Genomic DNA, 13,123 nt, shown 5'->3' with positions numbered 1-13,123 from the left:
GAACAGTATGAGAAAAGGCAAGAATTTGATCCTGAGTCCGGATGGTGTTGAGCTTCCCTTCAAATTCACCAGCTTCATGGGGCCCTTTTCTCTGAGCCTCTTGTGCTGCAGCTTTAGCAAATTAATTGTTTCTCACTGTTTTGTCATCCAGTAGGTAAGTCTTCACTCAGAACAGAACTTATTAACATGGAGAAACTTCATACAAGTTATCTTCTCAGCATCCTCTGACTATAATATGCCTCCTCACCGTCACACCTTTCTATTTCAGGGCACAGTCTATAGAAGTGCACCATAATCACCATAATGGAATTATTGCTAAGAAAGAGCTCATGAGCCTTTAAATTATTTCACAAGGACATTTTATTTGATATACTTACAAGTTCCCTGTAAGCTACGAAGGGCATGTGTCTCTTAGATTTAATAAGAACAGGTTTTAATAAGTCTAAGTTTGAAGGAGGGGCAATAGAATTTAGCATTCTACCCCGCTAAAGGAGGAACTAGAAGAGGAGGATTAAACAGAGAGGGGGATGAGAGACTGGGGTCACAGAAGATGATTATCAGTGCAGAGACACCCAAACTAGACAATGTACAAAGAGCAAGAGACTTTGGATCACTCGGTCTTAAATGGGATGTCTTTATTAAACCCCTTCCCTCAAGGCTCAGGGATCTATGCAGAAGAAGAGAAGAAAGATGCTAAGAGCCTGAGGTGAAGGATGACTCCAAGGAAACAGTGTCTTACACAAGACACAAGGCTGGTACACATATAAGCTCACAGAGAGCTTATACTGGAAGACAAGTGTAGGGCAGGTTCAAGACAGCCAGGGTCCCAGAACTAAGAGGGGGAAGTGGCCACGGGGTCCCATCCCTAACCAAGAAGCTTTTTGGAAATGATACCCACTGGCAAAGAGAAAATCAGTTTTCTCCAATGACACAGCTCTGGGAATGTCAACCACATTCCAGGGCAGGTCACATGTCCAAGAGTAGTTTACAAGACAAAGCAGACCCCAAGGTTTTGTTTTGGTTTAGAAGAGAGAAAGAAAGGGAAGTTGGGTGGGTAGGGAGGTGGGGGAGGACCTGGGAGGAGTTGGGAGATGGGAAAGAACATGATTAAAACATATTTCATAAAAATGTTTAATAAAAGAAAAAAAATCACTCATTTCAACTATATAGTTTAATGTTCTTAAATATTTCTACACTTGTGCGAATCTTGTCATAATCTAGTTTTAGAACATTTCTGCTATGCAGTTATGCTGTTTGATATTAAGAGGCATTAGACATAGAATTATCTTGAAAGCATTACTTTTAGACAAGGAATAACTGTATCTGTAGCTACTGTCTGTAACAATCTACAAAGTAGGCTGCTGCCGTTTGCTTTGCCACTATGTGCATCCCCAGAACTGACGCAGAGTTCTGTGTCTTTCCTGATGATTGGTCCTTGGGTGACACCTAACAGGTACTGTAACACTCAAGGGACCGCAAGTAGAAGAAGTCAGGATACTTGGAACTGGACTCAGTCCCAGCTGGATTTTGTGGTGTGCATGTCACATTGTAGCTGTGGATGGCCACAGCGCCATCAGGTATAAAATAAGGGACCACCAAAGGAGGAAAAAAGTTAGCTTAGTTAACGTCAGCAGAACATCTTTAGCCCATTTAAATGCATTCCAAATCTCAACCTTTAAACAACTCAAAACAGCTCTGCTCTGATCAGAGAATTGAGTTGTTCCAGCTTCTATTGAGAACCTCAAAAGTATATCACTGATGTTCTGAGGACATCCATTGCCATCCTGGGCTAGACCTATGTCCTTTCCAGCAATGACAGTTCAACACTCCAGCCACAGCCACTTCTGAGCAAATACGGTAGACAGTAGACTCGCACTTTATCATGATGTGTTTAAAATCTATTTATTTGTGTTATAAGTACATTTGTGCTTTGCCTGCATGTATGTCTGTGTGAGGGTGTCAGATTTCCTGGAACAGGAGTTACAAACAGTTGTGAGCTGCCATATGGGTGCTGGGAACTGAACCTGGGTTCTCTGGAAGAGTAACCAGTACTCTTAGTCGCTGAGCCATCTCTCCAACCCCTATCATGATGTATTTTAAAATAAGAATTTATCTTTACTTATGAATCATTTTAGTGATTTAACTGAATTGTATCATAAAATAAAAATACATTGGTTTGGGTTTCAATGGCTTTAAGATATTCATTCAAAAATAAATATATTTATATATAAAATCACTATTAATTTCAAAAGTGTGACATTAATTTTACTGTACATTGTTCCATATTTCAATTCAAATATTTTCTGACCCACAAGCATCCAAGAGATACTGTCAACCAGTTCTGGAGCCAGGGCCTATGATATACAAGTAAGACCAAGCAGACCTTCCTGTCTTGATATGGAAGTGATAATCTAATGCTTTGAGAAAGGGGAGGGGAGGAAAATGGCAAAACAAGACAAATACATACACACATCAATCGATGGTGGCAGATACTGCTACTGTGTTTCACAGAACGGAAAGACGATATGCGTGTAAAAAAAGTTCAAAAAACAAGGGGTATTTGATATGCTTTAAAAGATGAGGATAATTCTAAATCCTTTTGGACATGGGAAGAAAAATCTAAGTTTTAAATGAGTAGCAAACAGAAAAAAAGGGACTAAAATTAATTTTTGCAGGCAGGCATTTCCTATCAGTTCATTAATTTGATGGATTTAATTAGACTGAAATCAAGTCAGAATGAATATACACATGCACAGAAAGAAATAAAGGCACAATTTATATAGCAAACGAGATGACTTTGTTGCTTTTCCTTTGAGTGGTTAAACCATGTTAATAAATTAGCTAGCCTAAGTCTAAATTGCTAACTTTTTCCTTAAGGCTTTTTGCCTTAGTCTTTAAACAATCTGATAAGAAACAATGACTCTTTCTTTCCAGAAATGGAACAAAATAAAGCACACGACACATTTAAAAGGGCAGAGAAAATGAATACAGCATGGGAAGGGTCACAGACTCTGACCTCATTACTCCCAGATCAAGAGCTTCTCACGCTGCTTTAATTACCAGCTTTCAGTTTTTAACTTTTTAAATTTTATTACGTTCATGCATCCATCCATACATTCGTGTCTATGTGTGTGATTGTGTGAGTGTGTGTGTGTAATAGTGTGTGTGCATGTATATACACAGTACTGAGTAAGTGTGGAGCCCAGAGGAAAAGTGTGAGAGCTGGTTCTCTCCATCCACCCAGTGATCTCCAGGGATGGAACTTAGTCTTCAGGCTAGGTGGCAAGTGCCTTTACCAACTGAGCTATCATGCTGGCCTTGTTTGCTTTTGAGACAGGATCTCATGTAACATAGGCAAGGCCTCAAACTCATCATAGAGTCCAAGCTGATCTTGAACTTCGTGGTGATTCTCCTAATAGCCTCCGAAGTGCTGGGCTTGCAGATGTGCACTGACACGCATCGCCAGCTTTCAAATTCTTAAGAAACTTGCTCAAGTAAGAATCACCAAGAACTTCAAGCATGATTCATTGTCCCTCTCCCCAAAACATTATTTCAATCTCTAGACTTCTGGAAATTTACATGTTATGAAAAGCAGACCATTAAAGGAATTGAATTCACATGATCACATTCCATGACTCCCTTCATCTGGTTTTATAATGAAGTAAAGGAAAGAAAACACCTTAAAACAAACAAGCAAAAAATCTTTCTGCTTAAAAAAATAAAATAAGAATAGAACAAACAAAATAAACATTTTTGCAACCTGAACACATACATGTGAGGATATAATTTTAAATCCAGAATACTCTCTGGGCTCACTTTCAACCTATGCAGATTAGGAGCCCATGTACCCAGACTCTGGTAGAAAGAACACTCACTAGAGCTTTCGGCAGCAGTGTTTTGCCTAAAATCGGAGCTTTAGTTTCCCTTGAGACATTAAAAAAGAAAGAGTATATTGTGCTAGAGCAATGTTCCCTGAGAAAGATGCCTGCTGTGTACGATGAGGATCCAAACCAGACAACCAGCACTCCTGGAAAAGCTGCCATGCACCTGCCTGAAAACCCAGTGATGGGTAGGGGTAGGGAAGGTCGGGGAGACAGGCGAAGCCTGGAGCTCTCTGGCCAGCCAGTCTAGCTGAAACGGCAAGCTTTAGATTCAGCGAAACCATGTCTCCAAAAACAAAGTAGAATAGAACATTCAGTGTTGTCCTTTGACTGCCAGATGCAGAAAAACAAGCACATCTGTGCCCATGTGCATGTACACACACACACACACACACACACACACACTAACGTATGCACACTCAGAGTATCAACTCAGTAATGTTGAGTTTCCCTAACATTATAATCAGATACTCTTCCCTTCAGTCGGTATGTATTATCTAAGACACTACTAATTTATAATTTTAGGCAGAACTCCCGAGTACAGAATTATTCAAATTTTCAAATAAATATGCTTCATATGCCATATTAGATGTAATTAATATTCACTATTTGGGTCTTATGCCATGCCCAATCATTAAAATTCTGCAGCAAATGGATGACCTATTGCTCCAAGTGAGGGAATAAATAACACACAGGTATATGTCAGCCCACGCTAAGTTTTATCACCCTACAAGCACTAAAACCTTTTTGTTTTCTGAACTTTTAATACTCTGGGATTTCATGTAGGCGTAGTATTCTATCATGCTCTGAGGACAGCAGACGTAGGTAAATAAGACTAGTATCTGCCTGTCAGGGAGCTTACAATAAAGTGGAAGAAATGAAGCATGCCTAAGTCTAGTTCTTGACACGCTGACAGCAGAGAAGGGATGAGAGTCACAGCCAGCTTAAAGCACGTGAGTGTCAAAAACAGGAAAGTAACCTCCAATGTCGGAGACACAGAGGCCTGTCTCTCCAGGGTAAAATGGCGGTGAATGTAAAATGGGTAAAGTGGATTTTACCCAGCGCTCTAAGACTTTGGGGGGGGGGTGGTTACAGCCATTTGCCATGGTCAAAGCGGGACATCTGTTCCTACAGCTACTTAGATCCCTTTCCTGGGATCTGAGGAATCTATCTACTAAAGAAGAGCTCGGCTCATCCCCATTATCAGGGAAGCTAAAAGTACCCTGGTCTCAGTCTGAGGTTCTCATAGTTGAGTGGACATCGACCCCAGAAATAGCGCTTGAAGAAACAAATCAGTGAACTCCACCAGCAGATTTTCTGACTTGGGGGCAGGCCCTGCAGATTGGCAGTTCTGACAAGGTTTCCAAGCTGTGCTTTTGCTGCTACTAGTCCTGAAACACACTGTGAGAAGCACTGTCTAGTGATGTCTATTAGCTAAGATGCAGTGCTAGGAAGGAGCCCGGCAATAGCAGGGACAGGGAGGATGGACCAGTGCAGTAGTGGCACCGGGGCTGGTTGTGCTACACACTATATTCAGACAAGACCTCCGGCTCCGTGTGGGTCATATTTTGAGCTTCCAGGGGTAACGGGGGGGGGGGGGGGTTCAAGCATATACTGGGCTTACTATAAAGTCAATAAATGAGTCAATTATGCATCAAGGAGCAGGGTTTTTACAAAAACACCCTAATAGAGCTTACTACAAGTATATCAGTAGTTCAAAACTGGGAACTCTGCTGTGTGTGTAAATGTGTCCTATGAAGTCCGTGCATTTGTCAAATTAATCACTAATGCAAGAATATCAAGAGATAGTTCTTAATGTGAGGCTTTTAAGTAATAAGCATTCTACTCTCAGAAATGGATTAATGATTATAAAAGGGGCTAAATATTATGAGTTCAATCTTTTTCCCTTTATGTGTATATGCGTGCAGTGTGAGGGGGTGTACGTGTGTGTATGTGTGTGTGCCCACAGACATGCATATGGAGATTAGAATAGGATGTTGGTATTGTCTCCTATTGTCTTTGTCTTATTGCCTTGGAATAGGGTCTCTCAGCAAGTCATAAGCTCACTATTTTGGGTAGGCTGGCTGGCCAAAAACTATCTGAACTTTTACACTCCCAGGTCTTTCCTGTCTTCACTCCCCAACACTGAAGTTACAGGCATGTGCAGCCATGACTGACTTAATATATAGGTTCTCGAGATTTAAACTCAGGTCCTGCCGGGTGGTGGTGGTAGCACACATCTTTAGTCCCAGCACTTGAGAGGCAGAGGCAGGAGAATCTCTGTGAATGTGAGGCCAGCTTGGTCTACAAAGCAAGTTCCAGAACAGCCAGAGCTGCGACACAGAGAAACCCGGTCTCAAAAAACCATAAACAAACAAAAAGTCAGGTCCTCATACTTGCAAAGCAGGCATTCTAATCCACTGAGCCCTCTTGACAGCCTGGTTTGTTTTGTTTGGAACAGAATCTCATGTATTCCAGGTTGGCCTCAAACTCGTGCAGCTGAGGATGGTCTTGAACTCCTGACCTTCCTGTCTTCACTTCTAGAGTGCTGTGATTACACAACCATGTATCACCATACCATTTTGTGTGCTGCTGAGGATTGAACCCAGCATCCTGTGCATAGTAGACAAATACTCTAGCAGCTCATATCACCAACCTCTTAATCTTTCTGGCCCATGGGATACTTTTCACCATGTTATAAAACAGCTCAGAGGCCCTCACCAAATATGTTTCCTGTATCTTTCATTCCCCAGCCTCCAGAACCATGAGGCAAATACACTTCTGCCATTTATAAACTGCTCAGTCTGTGGTATTCTACTATAGCAACAGAATACAGATCTGACAAAGACAGCTGTCCAAGGGACATTGGCAACACCTTTGGACATTTTTGATAGCCACAACTGGAGAGAAATAGGTGCAACTGGCATCTGGCATCTATTGAACAGAGGCCAGGGAGGCTGCTAAATTCTCTGTGATGACCATGGGAAAGTCTCCACAACAGAGAATGATCTGGCCCACATGTAAGTACCACCTCAGTCTACATTTAAAGTCAGACATGGAAATGAAAGCGTGTTTGCCAATTCCAACCCACCAGCTCCCCTTAGGAAGAAACTGACGGTTCACTTGCCTTTGATCTTAGACACTGCTGGGAATTTGACTTTCCAATCATGTCACAAGTATTAATTATAACACCTTTTACTCTCCATGTTTAAAAGAGAAGCATTGTTTCAAAAGAAGAAAATGCAACCTGAGAAGCAAAGCCTTTCTGTTCTACCTCAGGGTGAGGCCCAAGCGCTCCTACTCTCATGGGCAGTTCTTTCCTGCTCAGATGAAATGCTTGGAGACTTTAGGAGAAAGGCTAGCCATCAGGAAAATAGGAAGCCTGTTCTCTCCAAGAGGACTGAAGTTGAAAGGCTGACTTTAAGCAGCTTAGATAGCTGGGTCCCATCACAGGAAAGCCCTCACTGTGAATCTAGAGAGCAGATTACTGGAGTGCTTTCTAGGAAGAGAGAAAGCTTTGGGGAGACTGAGCAATGGAGACATCAATGAGTAAGGAGATGTCTTTTATATGGGATGTGTCCAAATCCCCAGGCCCAGAATCGTGAGCAAACCCCCACAATGTCACGAGTCCTTTAAAAGGCTCTATTTACTCAATCTCCACTCGCTATATACCCAGTGAGTTGATGGCACTGTTCTAGGCTGCATCATGGAAAAAATAACATATAGTATCTGTCCACTAACCCTGGAGGTATCTAATTGATCTAATCATCGACAATGAGGTACTCTTATGTTCTCTCACCATAGACCAATTTTCTAAGTGGCAGCTCATGCACGATAGTGGATCTCAGAGGCTGGGGGCACATGTCCAGATTACGGAGTGAGGTTATTACAGGCAAGACTTAGCCTCGTATTCCCTCATCACCACTCCCATCATACTTTATTCAGATACCTGGTCCCAACCTAAGTTGTATAATGTCTGCCACAGGGCAAGTTTTTTAGTTTCTAATCTACTTTATCACACTATAGTAGCAGTAGTGGTTCTCCAACCTTCCCTAATATCCTGCTGGATCCCACTTTAATACATTTCTTTCATTGTTATGGTGGACCCCCACCAACTTATAAAATTATTTTGTTGCTACGTCATACTGCAATTTCGCCTACTGTTCTGAATCATGATATAAATATCTGATATGCAGGATATCTGAAATATGACCCCTGTGAAAGGGTCATTTGACACAGGTTGAGAAACACTGATCTAGTGCCTTCTGAATCTAGTTTGGACTAATAGTTCAGAAAGATGCTAATGCTAAAGAGGTCTGTCTTTTTGGCCATGTTTCTACCCTGCAGAGATCACAAATCTGCACCAATTGTTATAAGAAAAAGGAAGACACCAGATGTGATAAGCTGAAGGCACCTCGGGGTACTTTGTTATGAATATTTAGATAGTTTTCCTCTTGTTATGAAAATTATGGCAATCTGTTCCCCAGCATGAGTTGCTGATGAATTTCAGTATCATAAAAGCCTTTTGTTTGGGGGTGGGGTGGGGAGAATGTTCCCTGCTTAAATAAATCTGGATCACTCAAAAAATACCAACTCACATGAGTATTTTTGAGTCATCATAACTCTGGATCCTGATGTGAGCTTGTGGCTTAGTGTGCTGAGGAGACAGCTGGAAGGAAGAAGCAGCTCTCCTCTGTGCCGCTGGGCATCCTTTGCCATGGTTTCTATTTCAGGCCAGCAGGAAGAAGCAATGAAGCTGCCTGGATATCAAGCCCAGGGTTATTTCCAAAGGCTGCTCAGCACTCTGTAACCTTCTACCTGAACACAGATGTGGCATCGGCATCCAGAAACAGGGAACTGATTCAAAAGCTGGAGGAATTCTAATGGCCTGGGGTTCTACTAAACAGCAATCATGGGAGAGCAATTACCCTAAAATTTTCTCTTGGCAAGGAAGGCCAGATGGAGAATGTGTACAGTAAAATTCAGCTGTGAAAATTCTTGTCCTCAGATCCATGGAAAATGCCCAAGAGTAAACAGCAAATCCCTCAAGGCCCGATGCCCACTGACAAGCATATTAACATCGATTTCCAATAATAATGCACACTCTCCCAGAACTGTCTTCCTTTTGTCTCTCAGGCTGCTCAATGCTTTGGAGTGGAAAAACCTTCCACAATGGGTCCTAACGCTTTTAGGACTGACTGAGAGGATGAAGATGCTGGGAGAAACCTAAGGGCTTTTTCTTTGTCTAGTGCAACACTCTGACTGCATACACAAAGCAAACCATGAGAATAAAGACCAGAGAAATCAAAGCAAGTAATTTGTCTGAGGTCATGTTGGTAGCTAATAACAACTGGTCCTCCTAGGACTCTTAAGACAGAACACTCCATTTAGTCTCTGTTAAATCCCTGCTTTGTGAATAACCAATTCCCTGACCATAATGCTTCCGGAGAGCCAGGTACATGGATGTGTCTTACTGATATGTATATGACTGAAGAAGGCATGGTGGAGGGCCAGCTTTCTACCACATGCCTAAGGGGGCCATCATCTGCAACAGCCCCTAGATCAAGGAGCCATCTTTGACCCTATAAACTGAAGTTCCCAGAAAAAAAGTCACATATATGTTGAAGACTCTACAAGGCTGACCTACTGTTTCAAATTTTGACTGTGAAAAGACAGAACAGTATAGATCTTTGAGAATCAAAATTATCTTGGGCTATCTTTATTTCTCTTAATAACTGTGTACTATCTACCTCTGTATCGGGGAAATTTCAAAGGTAAAACCTTTGTAAAATACACTTAGCAGATCACGAGCATCCACGACTCCCAAAGCTAAGAATGTCATCAGAGAACATCTAAAACCTAACCTGCCTACCTGCTGTTTCCATTGAAGTATTGTGAAAAAGCCTTGACTTAGGACTTTCATTTGTTCTGTGGCTATAAAAGGGTGCAGGCAACTGCTTCTGTATTGGAGCATGTCACGCGGAGCAACCTCAATGCATGTTCCTAGGCCATAGTCACTCATATTTGGCTCAGCAGAATCTCTGTGAGAGCTGTGGTTTTCCGTCAAGGGCTTCAACATTACTCTTAAAATACACTGTCCAACATGGTCACCAATGGGCACACGTGACTAATGAGCACTCGAAAACGTGGCTGCTACTCTAAACTGAGATACACAATACCTGCAAACCACATAGAACACTGTGAAGACAAAACACTGAAGAAAAGCACAATATCTTACTAATAGTTTTATAGAGCTTACATATTGAAAAAGTTATATATATATGTATATATATATACACACACACACACACATATATATACGGTTATATATAAGGTTATATATAAGTATGTATGTATATATATATATACACACACATACATACATACATTAAAATTAGCTTCCAATTTTTAATGTGGTCATCAGAAATTTTTAAATTGTATACACGGTTCATGTGATTGACCTATTGGATAGCATCAATCTAAAATGAAACTAATCTCTTCCCAACTACTAGCCTAATCCATCCAAAAGACTTGAGCCTCTTGCCTGAAGATACCATAGAAACACTTGAAGACATTCAAGCATCGATGTGGGGCTGGAGAGATGGCTAAATGGTTAAGAGTGTGTACTGCCCTTGCAGAGGACTGGAGTTCAAGTCCCAGCATCCCCATACTCATAAATGACTGTTATTCCAGTTCCCAGAACTCAGATGCCTCTGATCTCTGCAGGTACTTGCATTCATGTGCATATACCCCCACACAGAAACACATGCATATACATAATTAGAAATAAAAATATTCTTTAAAAAGACGTGTTGAGGAGTCCAGCATAAGTGTGTAGTAGGAGACTGCCTATTCAAAATCCAAACAGAGATAGAGAAGAGCTGCCAAAGGAAACAGAAGCCCCAAAACCTTACCGGTAAACCACGAGCCTTGTGGTTAAAATACAAAATAATAGGAATGGGTTAATTTAAGATGTAACGGTTAATTAACAAAAAGCCTGAGCTAAAAGGCCAACTAGTGTTTTTAATTAACATAGCTTTTATGTGATTATTTCGGTTTGGGCAGCCGCGAAATGAACGAACAGCCTCCGCCTAAGTAAGTGAAAGGAGAGTAATGTTGGCTAAGTGGTTAGGCCTATCTAATGAGGATCCGGCAATCCCTGATGTGCTCTAGTTAGCACTTTCTGAGTCCTTGGGCCACCTAACCTGCACAAATATGGACAAACTCTAGCTTTGCATGTTGCTGCAATGGATGTCGCAGGAAAGGATCACACTGTCCCCATGAAAAACAGAATTCTGATTTTTAACTTGTCCTTCTAGTATAGTCATGGCTGTCTAAGGAGACACATTTGTGTGCTTTTTCTTTAATTGATGGATACACAAAAGCTTTCAGAGGTATATAAAGAATTTTGGTAATTAAGGAAACTCACCCTTTGTCCTGCTGTCCATTTCTGGTTTTGATGGATCTGGAGTTGACGTAGCTGGAGGTAACTTCTTCCCAATTGTCTGAGGAGGAAACAAGATGATTTACACATCAGGATGACTCTCTTCATGAGCAAAGGAACAAAATCAAAACCACAATGAGAAACCCCCCAGACCTGGTTCTGAAAACCACAGCCATGAACTGAGACTGCTCTGTGGATTGGCTGCCACATATTAATGGATCTTGTCCTCAGTGACAAATAAAGGGGTAAAGTAGAAAAAAGGGGCTTTTTCTTTGAAGACTCTTGGTGCCTTCTATTATCTTCTTCTCTTGATACTTCTTACAGGTCTCTTATTATTTTGAACAGAAAAAAAACTGGTACAGTTTCCTTCATTTTATGACAAGTTGATAAAATTTATGGAGGCTCTAAAATAAGCTCACAGTGGAAGAATGAGAACAAGTAGGAAAAATGAAGGGAAGGAATACAGAGATGAGAGTCAGAAAAACGGGCGGGAGAATAGGAAGGTGGACAGACAGGCAGGTATTGGGGCAGCTGGCCCAATCCCTGCGTTCAGGGGCGTGGCTGCCCCAGGGGAGAGAGGTACCTTTAAAAAGAACCAGGTCCGGGAGGGACGACCCTGTTTTTTCCCCGCGTCACCCTCTGCTTCGCTGGACCCTTGGCTCTGTAAGTTCCCTTATTCCCCTTTTATTAAAACTGATTTATTCTAAAAGGACTATTTTCGGTTATTTCCAAATTCCTCCGACCGCCGCTACAGGCAGGAGCTAGACTGTCCAGAACCATTGGGCCTTCATTAACTCCTTTTTACCATCTAAGAAACCATTTACCTTATGGTGATGTGGGAGAGTCTTCTGTTTTAATAAAGAAACTGCCTTGGCCAGCCCTTAGGTGGGTGGAGTAGACAGAACAGGAAGAAGGAAGTGAGGTAGATGGCTCAATCAGATGCCATGCCTCTCCTAAGTTAGTCAGACTGCCATACCTCTCCTAAGGGAGCCAGATGCGATGGAGCCAGCCACCAGGTCAGACATGCTGAATCTTCCCCGGTAAGACACCGCTCGTGGTGTTACACAGATTATTAGATATGGGTTAGTCAAGATGTGAGTAAGAGGCTGAAAATAATGGGTCAAGCAGTATTTAAAAGAATACAATTTGTGTGTTGTTATTTCAGGTTTAAAGCTAGCCGGTGGCTGGAAGCCGGCCCGTAGCTCCTCACTACATTGTGGGTGTGAGCAAAAATTTCTTGTCCTTTAGGAAGAATATACCTATCTCCTAAAACAAAAGCAAGGAGGGTCTTCAGCTCCATTCCTACCAGTTGGTTAGTCCTCCAAGACCTAAATGTCGACACCTCAGACCCGATGACCATTGATCAGTTTTGTTTAAAAGAAATAAAACCAAGCCAAACACTTTGAGTCTGCTCTGACTTCCTCTTCTACTTCATTTGAAGCTAATTGTATTATTCTTATTTACGAATCATTCTTAGGAAAGACTGTCCCTGCCTAAAGACGTCCCTGAAGTCACAGGCTACCCAGCAGTTCAGAACCCAACTCAAACACAGGAACAAGCCAACTCAACCGTTCCAGAGGTGAGAGCTGTTCCCACTCTTCTTTCTGCCCTTGCACCCATGTAAACATGATTAATGCCCAATGAGAAGTGTCCACTGACATGAGAGAAACCATTGCCACATGCAAATAGCCAGGTGAATTGACATTCCTAACAATGAAGCCACTGGGAAAACCAGCCTTCTCTGTCCCGTGAACATGGGAAGAACAATAAGCTGTGTCATTAAAAACTGGCAAGGTTG

General features: G+C 41.8%; 1 protein-coding gene across 3 annotated transcripts in view; it reads right to left on the bottom strand.

Annotated features, from left to right (window-relative positions):
* Sh3kbp1 (SH3 domain containing kinase binding protein 1) overlaps positions 1-13,123 on the bottom strand; it is a 336,253-nt gene that overhangs the window by 99,933 nt on the left and 223,197 nt on the right. For all 3 annotated transcript variants that reach the window (XM_038316361.1, XM_038316363.1, XM_038316362.1), the window contains one exon: positions 11,311-11,386. In XM_038316361.1, the coding sequence (XP_038172289.1) occupies positions 11,311-11,386 (76 nt within the window). The remainder of the gene's footprint in view (positions 1-11,310; positions 11,387-13,123) is intronic.

This window comes from Arvicola amphibius, chromosome X (genome assembly GCF_903992535.2).
Source record: "Arvicola amphibius chromosome X, mArvAmp1.2, whole genome shotgun sequence".
NCBI lineage: Eukaryota > Metazoa > Chordata > Mammalia > Rodentia > Cricetidae > Arvicola > Arvicola amphibius.
Note: the sequence above shows the minus strand (reverse complement) of the source record. Positions and strands in the feature narration are given on the sequence as shown.